This window comes from Salmo salar, chromosome 16 (genome assembly GCF_965601325.2).
Source record: "Salmo salar chromosome 16, fSalSal1, whole genome shotgun sequence".
Classification (NCBI taxonomy): domain Eukaryota; kingdom Metazoa; phylum Chordata; class Actinopteri; order Salmoniformes; family Salmonidae; genus Salmo; species Salmo salar.
This window is the reverse complement of record NC_138306.1, coordinates 24,846,270-24,862,829: the sequence shown is the minus strand read 5'-3', so window position 1 is coordinate 24,862,829 and position 16,560 is coordinate 24,846,270. Positions and strand designations below refer to the sequence as shown.

The following is a 16,560-nucleotide window of genomic DNA, read 5'->3' as shown; positions in this document are numbered from 1 at the left end:
ATTAAACATCTCTATCCACATGAGTGTTACATCACCCAATCACAGAGTTCTCTCTCCCTACATTTTTTCTCTTTATCTCCATAACTGTCTTTTGCTTGCTCTCTCTCTCACTGCCTCTCTTTTTTCTCTCCCCTCCTTCCCTGATGCATCCTGGCCTATCCACTCTATTTCTCTTCCTCTCTAACTATCGATCTTGCCTCCTGGCCCCTCTCTCTCTTTATCTCTCTCTATCACTCTCTCTCTCAAACTCTCCACCTCTGCCACTTCCTCAATATTTCATTGAATTTGATTTGCATGAAATATAATTAAATATGTTTTTGATACTAGTTGAATGACATGGACTGTCTCTCTGTCTGTCTCCAGGCGAACCTGAAGAAGTTTATGGAGTATGTTCAGCAGAGGAACATTGAGAAGGTGTCCAAATTCCTGGAGAAAGGTCTGGACCCCAACTTCCACGACCCTGAATCGGGAGGTGAGGAGCCTGTTGCATCTCCTTTATAACCGTTGTGTATATTTCACACTAAGTATCTGCCATGCGCCATTTCTGAAAAGAATACACACGTAATTTTTTTATAAATTTACATTTGGTGCACGCCATACATACGCAGGTTTCCCGTTATAAACCTGTCATAAACCTGTGCGCACGTGAACGAGCATTATAACTCTGCCTGGAAAACGCCCTCCATTAACCTTTTATGCTGACAATAACACTTTATAATTTGGAACTATTGGAATTAGATCAGTTTCTGAAAGAAAGAGCAATGGAAAATTTGATCACATTTTTTGTAAAGGTGTGCTCTTCAACCGATCGCTGCCCGCACCTGCCCGCCCGTCCAGCATCACTACTCTGGACGGTTCTGACTTAGAATATGTGAACAACTGCAAAGACCTAGGTGTCTGGTTAGACTGTAAACTCTCCTTCCAGACCCATATTAAGCTTCTCCAATCCAAAATTAAATCTAGAATCGGCTTCCTATTTCGCAACGAAGCATCCTTCACTCATGCTGCCAAACATACCCTCGTAAAACTGACTATCCTAACGATCCTTGACTTCGGTGATGTCATTTACAAAATAGCCTCCAACACTCTACTCAACAAATTGGATGCAGTCTATCACAGTGCCATCCGTTTTGTCACCAAAGCCCCATATACTACCCACCATTGCGACCTGTACGCTCTCATTGGCTGGCCCTCGCTTCATACTCGTCACCAAACCCACTGGCTCCAGGTCATCTACAAGTCTCTGCTAGGTAAAGCCCCGGCTTATCTCAGTTCCCTGGTCACCATAGCATCACCCACCTGCAGCACGCGCTCCAGCAGCTATATTTCACTGGTCACCCCCAAAGCCAATTCCTCTTTGGCCGTCTTTCCTTCCAGTTCTCTGCTGCCAATGACTGGAACGAACTGCAAAAATCACTGAAGCTGGAGTCTTATATCTCCCTCTCTAACTTCAAGCACCAGCTGTCAGAGCAGCTCATAGATCATTGCACCTGTACATAGCCCATCCAACTACCTCATCCCCATACTGTATTTATTTATTTATTTTACTCTACTTGCACATTCATCTTCTGCACATCTATCACTCCAGTGTTTAATCGCTATATTGTAATTAGGTCCCATGTGGCTCACTTGGTAGAGCATGGTGTTTGCAACGCCAGGGTTGTGGGTTCGATTCACACGGGGGACCAGTATGGAAGAAAATGTATCTTACCTCATTTGCACACACTGTATATATACTTTTTTTCTGCTGTATTATTGACTGTATGTTTGTTTATTCCATGTGTAACTCTGTGTTGTTGTATGTGTCGAACTGCTTTGCTTTATCTTAGCCAGGTCGCAGTTGTAAATGAGAACTTGCTGTCAACTAGCCTACCTGGTTAAATAAAGGTGAAATAAAATAAAAAATAAAATAAAAATAATGTTATTTATATTTTGCAGTGACTTTTTCAAACTAAACATGCATGTTGCCTATAGCAGTTCTGCAAGATGTATTGTAGCCTATATTCAAAACAATATAAAAGTAGGCTAAATGCTACAGCCCACACTTCTATGCAAAGACAAATTGTCGCTCAATATTTTGTTTATCAAAATACATTACCATTCAGAAGTTTGGGGTCACTTTGAAATGTCCTTGTTTTTGAAAGAAAAGCAAACATTTTGTCCATTAAAATAACATCAAATTGATCAGAAATACAGTGTAGACATTGTTAATGGTGTAAATGACTATTGTAGCTGGAAACGGCTGATTATTTATGAAATATCTACATAGGCATACAGACGCCCATTATCAGCAACCATCACTCCTGTGTTCCAATGGCACGTTATATTAGCTAATCCAAGTTTATCATTTTTAAAGGTTAATTGATCATTAGAAAACCCTTTTGCAATTATGTTAGCACAGATGGAAACTGTTGTCCTGATTAAAGAAACAATAAAGATGGACTTCTTTAGACTAGTTGAGTATCTGGAGCATTTGTGGGTTCGATTACAGGCTCATAATAGCCAGAAACAAAGAACTTTCTTCTGAAACTCATCAGTCTATTCTTGATCTGAGAAATTAAGGCTATTCCATGCGAGAAATTGCCAAGAAACTGAAGATATTGTACAAAGCTGTGTCCTACTCCCCTCACAGAATAGCGCAAACTGGCTCTAACTAGAATAGAAAGAGGAGTGGGAGGCCCCGGTGCATAACTGAGCAAGAGCACAAGTACATTAGAGTGTCTAGTTTGAGAAACAGACACCTCACAAGTCCTCAACTGGCAGCTTCATTAAATAGTACCTGCAAAACACCAGTCTCAAAGTCAACAGTGAAAAGGTGACTCTGGTATGCTGGCCTTCTAAATCAAATCAAATCAAATTTTATTGGTCACATACACATGGTTAGCAGATGTTAATGCGAGTGTAGCGAAATGCTTGTGCTTCTAGTTCTGACCATGCAGTAATATCTAACAAGTATTCTAACAATTTCACAACTACCTTATACACACAAGTGTAAAGGAATGAATAAGAATATGAACACATAAATATATGGATGAGCGATGGCCGAACGGCAAAGGCAGAATGCAGTAGGTGGTATAGAGTACAGTATATACATATGAGATGAGTAATGTAGGGTATGTAAACATTATATAAAGTGGCAATGTTTAACAGTCTGATGGCCTTGAGATAGAAGCTGTTTTTCAGTCTCTCGGTCCCAGCTTTGATGCATCTGTACTGACTTTGCCTTCCTGGATGATAACGGGGTGAACAGGCAGTGGCTCGGGTGGTTGTTGTCCTTGATGATCTTTTTGACCTTCCTGTTACATCGGGTGGTGTAGGTGTCTTGGAGGGCAGGTAGTTTGCCCCCGGTGATGCGTTGTGCAGACCTCACTACCCTCTGGAGAGCCTTGCGGTTGTGGGCGGAGCAGTTGTCGTACCAGGCAGTGATATAGTCTGACAGGATGCTCTCGATTGTGCATCTGTAAAAGTTTGTGAGTGTTTTTGGTGACAAGCCAAATTTCTTCAGCCTCCTGAGGTTGAAGAGGCACTGTTGCGCCTTTTTCACCACGCTGACTCTGTGGATGGACCATTTCAGTTTGTCCGTGATGTGTACACCGAGGAACTTAAAACGTTCCACCTTCTCCACTACTGTCCCGTCGATGTGGATGGGGGGGTGCTCCCTCTGCTGTTTCCTGAAGTCCACGATCATCTCCTTTGTTTTGTTGACGTTGAGTGTGAAGTTGTTTTCCTGACACCACACTCCGATGGCCTTCACCTCCTCCCTGTAGGCCGTCTCGTCGTTGGTAATCAAGCCTACCACTGTAGTGTCGTCTGCAAACTTGATGATTGAGTTGGAGGCGTGCATGGCCACGCAGTCATGGGTGAACAGGGAGTACAGGAGAGGGCTGAGAATGCACCATTGTGGCGCCCCAGTGTTGAGGATTTACATTTTTTTTAAATATTTTTTGTCATTATGCAGACACTCTTATCCAGAGCAACTTACAGTAGTGAATGCATACATTCTTTTTTTATTTTTATTTTTTATTTTTTCATACTGGCCCCCCGTGGGAATCAAACCCACAACTCTGGTGTTGCAAACACCATGCTCTACCAACTGAGCCACAGGGAAGGATCAGCGGGTTGGAGATGTTGTTTCCTATTCTCACCAGCTGGGGGCGGCCAGTCAGAAAGTCCAGGACCCAGTTCCACAGGGCGGGGTCGAGACCAAGGGTCTCGAGCTTAATGATGAGTTTGGAGGGCACTATGGTGTTAAATGCTGAGCTGTAGTCGATGAACAGCATTCTTACATAGGTATTCCTTTTGTCCAGATGGGTTAGGGCAGTGAGCAGTGTGATTGCGATTGAGTCGTCTGTGGACCTATTGGGGTGGTAATCAAATTGGAGTGGGTCTAGGGTGTCAGGTAGGGTGGAGGTGATATGATCCTTGACTAGTCTCTCAAAGCACTTCATGATGACGGAAGTGAGTGCTACGGGGCGATAATCATTTAGCTCAGTTACCTTAGCTTTCTTGGGAACAGGAATAATGGTGGCCATCTTGAAGCATGTAGGGACAGCAGACTGGGATAAGGATTGATTGAATATGTCTGTAAACACACCAGCCAGCTGGTCTGCGCATGCTCTGAGGACGCGGCTAGGGATGCCATCTGGGCCGGCAGCCTTGCGAGGGGTAACACGTTTAAATGTTTTACTCACATTGGCTGCAGTGAAGAAGAGTCCGCAGATTTTGTTAGCGGACCGTGTCTGTGGCGCTGTATTGTCCTCAAAGCGAGCGAAGAAGTTGTTTAGGCAGGGTTGCAAAGAAAAAGACATATCTCAGACTGGCCAATAAAAAGAAAAGATTAAGATGAGCGAAAGAACACAGACACTGGACAGAGAAAGATTGGAAAAAAGTGTTACGGACAAACAAATCTAAGTTTGAGGTGTTCGGATCACAAAGAAGAACATTCGTGAGACGCAGAAAAATGAGACGGAGGAAAATGAAAAGATGCTGGAGGAGTGCATGACGCCATCTGTCAAGCATGGTGGAGGCAATGTGATGGTCTGGGGGTGCTTTGGTGGTGGTAAAGTGGGAGATTGGTCAGGGTACAAGGGATCTTGAAGAAGGAAGGCTATCACTCCATTTTGCAACGCCATGCCATACGCTGTGGACGGTGCTTAATTGGAGCAGGCAGCTGGTATTCTGTCTATAATGGAGTGGCCAGCACAGTCACCGGATCTCAACCCTTTTGAGCTTTTGTGTGAGAAGCTTGACCGTATGGTACGTAAGAAGTGCCCATCAAGCCAATCCAACTTGTGGCAGGTGCTTCAGGAAGCATGGGGTGAAATCTCTTCAGATTACCTCAACAAAGTAACAACTAGAATGCCAAAGGTCTGCAAAGCTGTAATTGCTGCAAATGGAGGATTCTTTGACAAAAGCAAAGTTTGAAGGACACAATTATTTCAATTAAAAATCATTATTTATAACCTTTTCAACATCTTGACTATATTTCCTATTAATTTTGAAACTCATTTCATGTATGTTTTCATGGAAAACAAGGACATTTCTAAGTGGCCCCAAACTTTTGAATGGTAGTATATTTTTGTGTTTTATGTGCTGCTGGTATAGGCTCCTAGATTAGGCTAAATATGCTTTGATGTTGCGCTCCTAGCATATTGCAAAGCAATATTGTAGCCTGCCCATATTGTCAAATATTTTACATAAACTACCGGCCTATTGACTGTGTTGGCAGAAAGTTTTAATCTTTTGTAGTAATTTATTCTGTATTTGGTAAATGAATGTGACAGTTTTTGAAAGAGCAGAATGTTTGAATTCAGCAATGTTCTGCATCAACTTTTCCCCCAACCTAAATATGCTGGACTATGTAAAAATTGAAATTACAGTAGGCTACATACAGTAGTAGCATACATACTAAAAGTAAAAGATCAACTGATGTTCATGTTAAATTCTACTGTAGACTAAAAACCGAGCTGCCCATGGGATCGCATACAGCAAAACTTGAAATACATAGCCTATCTATTTACTTTGCTATTATAGTTCCAATTAAATGAGAGATGCACATGGTAATTTGTTGTATGGCTACTTCAGGAATATGAACCCATCATGGCCAAAAAAGATGAGGAATTTATTCTGCAATGGTTATGAAAATAAATTGGAAATAAAATACTATGTGTAATTATTAATTATTATAGCCGATTTACGCTCTTCTCTGCATCTTGTTATTATGTTTTTATGAATAAGCTTTTCATCATATCCACCTTTTGATCAAAAACATACTTGCCTGCTTGTAATACAACACTCACTAGAAAATGTGCATACGCACGGTCTAAAGTTTGGGAGAGGGAAGGAAATTCTCATGGCAATTTCAGTTTTTATAAATGACACATTTTGCGGGAACACTGACGCATGCATGTTTTGGGGTATATTTTGTAAGTACACAACATTTAAAAATGAGGCCCCGGATATTATGGAATCAATCATACAGGCAGGCAGGCAGGCAGGCAGGCTGACACAGAAACATACAAACAGATACACAGATAGAAGTAAACACTTAGACGGACAGATAGAGGTAGATAACAAGCTCGGCTGTGATTATTCTGGTTGGCTGCCTGCTGAGCGATTTCCGTCTAGCCCTTTCTGCTCCATACCAATGCATGCTGGGTAAAGCTGGATTATTTCATGCTAATCTCCTCATGTTTATGCAAATGTTTGTGCAGCCATTTGTTGAGAGCCTCCAGTGAGGTGTGAGAGAGAGAGAGAGAGAGAGAGAGAGAGAGAGAGAGAGAGAGAGAGAGAGAGAGAGAGAGAGAGAGAGAGAGAGAGAGAGATTTCATTGAATGAACTACAGGACAAAATAAAAACCCTCCAACCGATAAAGGCCAGTGGTATTGATGGTTTCCTCAATGACATGATGAAATATACAGACAACAAATTCCAGTTGTCTATACTAAAACTCTTTAACATCATCCTTAGCTCTGGCATCTTCCCCAATATTTAGAACCAAGGACTGATCACCGCAATCCATAAAAGTGAAGACAAATTTGACCCCATTAACAGTAGACTCGTACATTTCCTCAGTGAAAACAATGTACTGAGCAACTGTCGAAATGTTTTTTTTTACCAAATTATTGTACGACCACGTATTCACCCTGCACACTCTAATTGACAAATAAACAAACCAAAACAAAGGCAAAGTCTTCTCATGCTTTGTTGATTTCAAAAAAGCCTTTGACTCAATTTGGCATGAGTGTCTGCTAAACAAATTGATGGATAGTGGTGTTGTGGAAAAACATACGACATTATAAAATCCACGTCCACAAACAAGTGTGCAGTTAAAATAGGCAAAAAACACACACATTTCTTCCCACGGGGCCGTGGGGTGAGACAGGGATGCAGCTTAAGCCCCACCCTTTTCAACATATATATCAACGAATTGGCGAGGGCACTAGAACAGTCGGCAGCACCTGGCCTCACCATACTAGAATGTGAAGTCAAATGTCTACTGTTTGCTGATGATCTGGTGCTTCTGTCACCAACCAAGGAGGGCCAACAGCAGCACCTAGATCTTCAGCACAGATTCCACCAGACCTGGGCCCTGACAGTAAATCTCAGTAAGACCAAAAGTCCCACAGGTAACTTCCACAAAGCTGTGAACGATCTGAGAGACAAGGCAAGAAGGGCATTCTATGCCATCAAAAGGAACATAAAATTTGACATTCCAATTAGGATCTGGCTAAAAATACTTGAATCAGTTGTAGAACTCATCGCCCTTTATGGTTGTGAGGTCTGGGGTCTGCTCACCAAGCAAGAACTCACAACATGGGACAAACACCAAAAATCCCAAAATATCCCCCGTGTACAAAGTAAAACACCAAATAATGCATGCAGAGCAGAATTAGGCTGATACGAATGATCAAAATCCAGAAAAGAACCGTTAAATTCTACAACCACCTAAAAGGAAGCGATTCCCAAACCTTCTATAACAAAGCCATCACCTACAAAGAGATGAACCTGGAGAAGAGTACACTAAGCAAGCTGGTCCTGGGGCTCTATTCACAAACACAAACAGACCCCACAGAGCCCCAGGACAGCAACACAATTAGACCCAACCAAGTCATGAGAAAACAAAAAGATAATTACTTGACACATTGGAAAGAATTAACAAAAAGACTGAGCAAACTAGAATGCTATTTGGTCCTAAACAGAGAGTAAACAGTGGCAGAATACCTGACCACTGTGACTGACCCAAAATTTAAGGAAAGCTTTGACTATGTACAGAGCATAGCCTTGCTATTGAGAAAGGCCGCCGTAGGCAGACCTGGCTCTCAAGAGAAGACCCGGCTATATGCACACTGCCCACAAAATGAGGTGGAAACTGAGCTGCACATCCTAACCTCCTGCCAAATGTATGACCATATTAGAGACATATATTTCCCTCAGATTACACAGATCCACAAAGAATTTGAAAACAAACCAGATTTTGATAAACTCTCTTATCTACTGGGTGAAATACCACAGCGTGCCATCACAGCAGCAAGATCTGTGACCTGTTGCCACAAGAAAAGGGCTACCAGTGAAGAACAAACACAATTGTAAATACAACCTATATTTATGTTTATTTATTTTCCCTTTTATACTTTAACCATTTGCACATCATTACAACACTGTATATATGCATAATCAACATTTGTAATGTCTTTATTCTTTTGGAACTTCTGTGACTGTAATGTTTACTGTTCATTTTTAATATTTATTTCACTTTTGTATACTATCTACTTCACTTGCTTTGGCAATGATAACATATGTTTCCCATGCCAATAAAGCCCCTTGAATTGAACTGAGAGAGAGAGAGAGAGAGAGAGAGAGAGAGAGAGAGAGAGAGAGAGAGAGAGAGAGAGAGAGAGAGAGAGAGAGAGAGAGAGAGCAAACCAATGGAAAATCAATTACAAGATCATTTAGTTAATTTTGTTTGAAATGTTAGTTTCGTTGTCTGTGTGTGCACGTGTTTGTGAATATACTAAACCAGAGTTTCCCAAACTTGGTCCTCAGGTCCCCAAGGGGTGCACGTTTTGGTTTTTGCCCTAACAATAATCTGATGATTAGCAGACTTTTTTGATTCAGCTGTGTAGTGTTAGGGCAAAAATAAAAACATGCACCCCTTGGGGTCCTGAGGACCGAGTTTGGGAAACCCTGTACTGAACCCACAGTTCATCCCATGCACTGTCTTTGATGAAGAGAAAACTAAATGTACAAAAATATTATGACATGAATTGCTTCTTTGTGTTTAGTTGCATCATCATCAAATCAAACACACACACACACACGCACACACACATGCACACGCACACGCACACACACACACACACATACACACAGACTGTTTGCTAACTCGGACACTCTTATCTGTCACTGTCTGGTTTTGATAAATACCAACTCCATCATGTTTTTCACACAAAGTAATTTCACTGACGAGGCCGTCACAGGCACGATATTTGTCTTCTTAAATGAATCACTTGAAAAGCATGAGAGTGGATTCATCTGGAAAAGGAAATCGTTTTTTTCCCTCTTCCTTTATCACTCTAATCAGAGTCATTTTAAAGGGGAAGGCCTTCTTAATCAAATGTTTTGATTTATTTGTATACAACTAATTGATTTCTCAAGCACAGAATAGGGATTCTATAGTCATTGTCATTCTTTATTTTTGCTATATTACAAGTTAACCCCTTGCGGTCAATGTCCGCACCCCCGCTAAAATCGATTAAACTTTTTTTTATCCCCATAAAAATCCACCACATCCATCTATGTCGCACTTCCATATCTATGGTGACAGGTGACAGAGCTAGAGCGGTGTTTGTCAGACCATGAGACACCCCGAAAATCTGTCTTCTCACAAAATCGTCTGTATCGTCGGAACGGTTTGGTCTACAAACTATTTTGACCCCTCTACGGAAGATGAGACTCGCACGAACACCCTCATGACACAAGACTCGTCTGAAGGTCCCCCGCGACCAGTTAAAAAAATGTATGGAAGTCTATATGGAGACTGTTCGGTGCCAAATATAAGGGTTTAAATACATGTATACAATTTTTTCAAATAAATAAAATAATAACAATATAACAATAACAAACTTCCTTTTGATTTATTTTGGGGGATTATCTGTTGTTCCATGTAGGTAATCTGTTATTCAATGTGTTTGCATGGGCTAATACTGTAGCAATAAGGCCAAAAATATGTTTTGATCACTTTTTTCCTATATTTTTTTTGTACTTCAAAGGGTCTTAAAATTCTAAATCAAATAGCAAAATTATCCTTGGTATGTCCTTCTTAAAACAATTCCATATGCACTACATGGCCAAAAGTATGTGGACACAAGCTCGTCAAATATTTCATTCCAAATTCATGGGCATTAATGTGGAGTTTGTCCATCTTTTGCTGCTATAACAGCCTCCACTCTTCTGGGAAGTCTTTCCACTATGTGTTGGAACATTGCTGTAGGGACTTGCTTCCATTCAGCCACAAGAGCACTAGTGAGGTCGAGCACTGATATTTGGTGATTAGGCCTGGCTCACAGTCGGTGTACCAATTCATCCCAAAGGTGTTCGCTGGGGTTGAGGTCAGGACTCTGTGCAGGCCAGTCAAGTTCTTCTACAACAATCTCGACAAAGCATTTCGGTATTGACCTCCCTTTGTGCACGGGGACATTCTCATACTGAAGCAGGAAAGGGCCTTCCCCAAACAGTTGCCACAAAGTTGGAAGCACAGAATCGTCTAGAAAGTCATTGTATGCTGTAGCGTTAAGATTGTTCTTCACTCAAACTAATAAGAGGCCTAGCCCAAACCATGAAAAACAGCCCCAGACCATTATTCCTCCTTCACCAAACTGTACAGTTGGCACTGTGCATTCAGGCAGGTAGCGTTCTCCTGTCCATCAGATGGTGAAACGTGATTCATCACTCCAGAGAACACATTTCCACTGCTCCAGAGTGGCCTACCACTTCACTGCTGAGCCACTGTTGCGCCTAGATGTTTCTACTTCACAATAAAAGCACTTAGGGGCAGCTCTAGCAGGGCAGAAATTTGACGAACTGACTTGCTGGAAAGGTGGCATCCTATGTCGGTGACATATTGAAAGTCACTGAGCTCTTCAGTAAGGCCATTCTAATGCCAACGTTTGACTATGGAGATTGTATGGCTGTGTGCTTGATTTTATACACCTGTCAGCAACAAGTGCGGCTGAAAAAGCCAAATCCACTAGTTTGAAGGGGTGTACACATATTTTTGTACATATAGTGTTGCTTTGTCGAAATCAGTTGGAAGCTAGGGATGATTAGGTGGCCATAATATAATGATTGCCAGTATGGATACTGGGATTAAGACATGTACTAAAGTGTCAGTCTGATAGTTTCATGTGATATTGGATCTTCAGGGACTTAATTTGAAGGATAGAGGAAAGCACCAGACAGACATTTATTCATCAACTGGTATGAGAAGGACAGCATTTACTAATGAGAATGAGATATCATGAGATTAATGGGACATGATGAGATTAAAAACATGATTCCAATCTAATCGAATCTAATCTGAGGCCCTCCATAGGGTGGGAGGGTCAATGTATGTCAATTTACACTCCACTGCATTCCTCTACCATACTACATTTGAAAGTCAATCCTAATGCAGAACACATGCTTCTGTCTCAGTACCATCCACAATGTACACTGGAAAGCTGTCCTGTTGCATATTAAACAGGGTTCCTCTCTCCCCCTGTGTGCTGTAGAATGTCCTCTGACCATGGCATCTCAGCTGGAGGGCTGTGCAGAGCTCATCAAGGTGCTGAAGAGTGGAGGAGCTCACCTGGACTTCAGGACCCAAGACGGCATCACTGCCCTGCACAAGGCTGTCCGCACCAAGAACCATACAGCTCTCATAGTGAGTACCGACAGACGCGCATGGGCATGTACTCAGTGAATGGATGTGTCATCACTGAATGGCTCTGATATGACTCATATAATTGTTCTCATCTTGAGAGCTATAGCTGTAGCGGAGAGAAGCCCATCATCTTGATGGACCATGACCCTCTTCTTGATCTACATGAGTGCGGCAGCCGATGATCGAAAATGTAGATGGCACAAAGGAAACATAGTGTTTTCATACATGGGTTTTAATAGGTCCTGTTGGGCTTGTTTCTGTGTGTGTGTGCATTGGATGTGTGTGAGTTGCCTAGCTCTCTCTCTCTTTCTCTCTCGCCTCTTTTCTCTCACTTTCTCTCGCTCCTCTTTTCTGTCTCACACTCTGCCAGACGTTGCTGGACCTGGGTGCGTCTCCTGACTATAAGGACAGCCGAGGGTTAAGTCCGCTCTATCACAGCTCTATGGTAGGAGGAGATCCCTACTGCTGTGAACTACTGCTCCACGACCATGCTCAGGTGGGCTGTGTGGACGAGAACGGCTGGCAGGAGATACACCAGGTAAACACACACGCATACACACACGTACACACACACACCCGCACACACACATGCGGATACAGACGTGTGCACGCACACACACATACAGAGTGCGACTGCTCTTCCCAGACATGGACACTACTGTAGATTGAGACTGTGAAATTGTGAGGAAACCTTTCCGATGGTTTTATGAGGAAGAAAATGTAGGAGATGAGCAAAGAGGGAGACGTACAATATTAATTTCCTAATTTGATGGGGCACAAAAGCACTGTAGACTTCATAAGGTTTTATATGGAGGGAACGGGAGTAGCACTACAAGGCTTGATAAAACCCTGCAGACCCTGTCATTATATAAACCTTAAAGGACTGTAACACAAGAACTGTCAACAGTACTGTGTCCACAGTGTTCCATTGTTCCCACTGCTCTCTCTTCTCTCCTCTTCACACCAGCATGTTTGGGGACCTCCATGGTTACCCCACCCTCCTGCCTTGTTCTCCCCCACCACCAGCCTCTGTTTCTGGGGTAGCATGGTGCCGTCACCACACAATTCAATGCAGGGTTAGTCTGCAGGCTTGGAGACCTACAGTATAATCAGGCTAAACGGACAGGCTGTTGGTAAGAAAATGAAAGAGAGAGATGACAATGGAGTGTGAGAGAAAGAGTATGTATTTGAGAAAGGAACTCTTACCCATTTTGAATTGGGGGGAGAGGAAGCTGACACTAAATCTGGGCCTACAGGCCAGCTTTCCAGAGCTCTCCATTACTATACTACTATATACTCTATATGTTACCTTCCCTCTGTCCTCCATGCCATTAGTATGTATTGTGTGTGTACGTGTCTGTCTGTCTGTCTGTCTGTCTGTCTGTCTGTCTGTCTGTCTGTCTGTCTGTCTGTCTGTCTGTCTGTCTGTCTGTCTGTCTGTCTGTCTGTCTGTCTGTCTGTCTGTCTGTCTGCCTGTCTGCCTGTCTGCCTGTGTATGAATAATAGGAAACACAAATGAAGAGTGATAATAACAATTACAATGTGTGCTGCTGTAACACACAGATAAGACAAAACAAAAGAGAAAGGGAACAATTAATATAGTGCCTGTGTGGGAGAGAGAAATCGAGAAGAGAACAGAGAAGAGAAATGGGTTGTCTCCAATATCGCACAATTTATGATACCACAATCACCCAAAATATCTTAATAACCCAAACTGGCATCCATGTGGCTCTAAGGCGGCCATCTTGTTTGTCTCCCCATAAAGGCGTGTCGTCATGGTCACGTTCAGCACTTGGAGCACCTGCTGTTTTACGGAGCTGACATGGCCGCCCAGAACGCCTCTGGAAACACCGCCCTGCACGTCTGTGCCCTCTACAACCAGGTAAGACACTGTATGGTGGGTGTTGTCAGATAAGTAGTGGTGAGTAAGAAGTGTGTGTGTTAAAGCTGTCTTTTCTAATGTTGCTTTCACTTTTCTAATGTTGCTTACACTTTGGGGTGGCAGGTAGCCTAGCGGTTAGAGTGTTGGACCAGTAACCGAAAGGTTGTTGGATCAAATCCCTGAGCTGATAAGGTAAAAATCTGTTGTTCTGCCCCTGAACAAGGCAGTTAACCCACTGCTCCCTTGTAGAACATTGTTGTAAATAAACATTTGTTCTTAACTGACTTGCCTAGTTAAATAAAGGTTACATTTAAAATTACCTGGTCAATTCAGGCAGTGTATTGGTGCTAGGAGGCCGCTGAGTGGACAGACTGTCAGATTGAATGGAAACAATCTAAGAGTCATATTGATAGTAGCAAGCGATTTAGAGATGAGATTGATAGGATCCAATGAAACATTGAGTTTGGGGACTGAGCTGTAAGTGACTAATTGAAAAGCCATGGCTCAGGTGCTGAGCGCAGAGTACTACAGTTGTGGGTTTGTTTCCTATATGGGCCATGTCTACTGAATATGGCTTTGTATAAAAGTGTTTTTGTAAAGATTTCTGTCTGTGAACTGTACACACACACACACACACACTGTGATGTAAAACTGTGTGACAGTGTGTAGATTCTGTGCCAGAATCCTGCTGTACTTTTAACCACTAAGTGAACAGCATGGTACGGGTGTGTGTGTGTTGGAGTGAAACCTTCTCTGCTGACTATACTCATGTGCAATGACCTGTTTCCAAGGCTCTAGAACACTACAGTCTCTAGAGTGTGTACATGCACACACAAGTGTGTCTGAGAGGGTTGAGGAGAAGAACATCAATACTTCATCTAGGCTGTTTGTTACACATGCACGGCTGGAGAGAGAGGGAGGGGAGGAGGAGAGAGGAAGAGAAAGAAGGAAACTGTTGACATGTGCATTTAAAACTTAATAGGAAATTAGGGCTCATACAACCATGAATAAAATGACATAAAGTGGCATATTTTAGGTGATCCAAAAATGCCTACCATGTTACCTTAAACAACACAGATTTAAGTTATGCTAATGAATATTCATGGTAAAATGGAAAAGTTAGGGGGAAAAGGTGTTACTACTCCCCTTCATAGACCCTGTCTCTGCAGGCTCCTATCGTCAAAGACGTTTCATCCCTCCAGTGTTTAGAGATCCAGGAGGCCACCGCTGAGCAGATCGATCCCATGGACAGAACTTCTAAGTGGGGCTTAAAGGGCTAAATGCAGGGACAGGGACGGAGGGGGACGGAGGGGGCAGGTGGTCTGGATGATTATCGCGGAATCAACACAGAGACACTAGCTCAGTGACATAGATTCATATGAGAGAGATAGAGAGGGAAGGGATATGGAGAGCGGAGAGAGACAGAGACAGAGAGAGAGACAGAGAGAGAGACAGAGACAGAGACAGAGAGAGAGAGAGAGAGAGACCGAGAGAGACAGAGAGAGAGAGAGAGAGAGAGAGAGAGAGAGAGAGAGAGAGAGAGAGAGGAAAAGAGAACTAGAGAGCGAATCAAAGAAGACAGGGAAGAAAAAAGGAGGATGAAAGAGAAACACGTGACAGGCAGCCTCCAGATTGATGAGTCAATAAAGAGACAGTCCCAGTCAGTCAGTCAGTCAGTCAGTCAGAAGTAGACTGGTTAATGAACAGAATAGACTGGTTAATGCCACTAGTGAGTGATTGAGTGATTGAGCAGACACAACACCAGCTGAGAATGGGATAACAGGAATCTGAGGGAATGAGTGGAACCCAGGTGGAATCACACACCTGTCAGACAAGACATGGAGAAGGAACAGAATGACATCAGGAAGATTCTAAATGTGAAAAGACACACCTTCTCATTCAAGGTTTTTATTTATTTTTACTATTTTCTACATCGTAGAATAATAGTGAAGACATCAAAACTATGAAATAACACATATGGAATCATGTAGTAACCAAAAAAATGTTAAACAAATCAAAATATATTTTATCTTTGAGATTCTTCAAAATAGCCACCCTTTGCCTTAACGACAGCTTTGCACACTCTTGTCATTCTCTCAAACAGTTTCATGAGGTAGTCACCTGGAATGCATTTCAATTTTTAACTGGTGTGCCTTGTTAAAAGTTAATTTGGGGAATTTATTTCCTTCTTAATGCGTTTGAGCCAATCAGTTGTGTTGTGACAAGGTAGGGTTGGTATATAGAGAATAGCCCTATTTGGTAAAAGACCAAGTCCATATTATGACAATAACAGCTCAAATAAGCAAAGAGAAATGACAGTCCATCATTACCTTAAGATATGGAGGTCAGTCAATCTGGAAAATGTCAAGAACTTTAGAAGTTTCTTCAAGTGCAGTCACAAAAACCACCAAGAGCTATGATGAAACTGGCTCTCGTGAGGACCGCCAGAGGAAAGGAAAACCCAGAGTTAACGCTGCTGCAAAGGATAAGTTCATTAGAGTTACCAGCCTCAGTAATTGCATCCCAAATAAATTATTTGCAGAGTTCAAGTAACAGACACATCTCAACTTCAACTTTTCAGAGGAGACTGCATGAATCAGGCCTTCATTGTCGAATTGCTGCAAAGAAACCACTACTAAAGGACACCAATAAGAAGAAGAGACTTTGGACCAAGAAACACGAGAAATGGACATTAGACAGGTGGAAATATGTCCTTTGGTCTGATGAGTCCAAATTTGAGATTTTTTTTGTTCCA

General features: G+C 42.3%; 1 protein-coding gene across 1 annotated transcript in view; it reads left to right on the top strand.

The window, feature by feature from the left end:
• The first annotated feature begins 369 nt into the window (after window positions 1-369).
• The window catches only part of LOC106573509 (SH3 and multiple ankyrin repeat domains protein 3), a 169,781-nt gene continuing 153,590 nt past the window's right edge, over window positions 370-16,560 (top strand). The window contains exons 1-4 of the mRNA XM_082963248.1: window positions 370-472; window positions 11,772-11,923; window positions 12,294-12,461; window positions 13,689-13,805. Coding sequence (XP_082819374.1) covers window positions 382-472; window positions 11,772-11,923; window positions 12,294-12,461; window positions 13,689-13,805 — 528 coding nt within the window. The 5' untranslated portion in view covers window positions 370-381. The remainder of the gene's footprint in view (window positions 473-11,771; window positions 11,924-12,293; window positions 12,462-13,688; window positions 13,806-16,560) is intronic.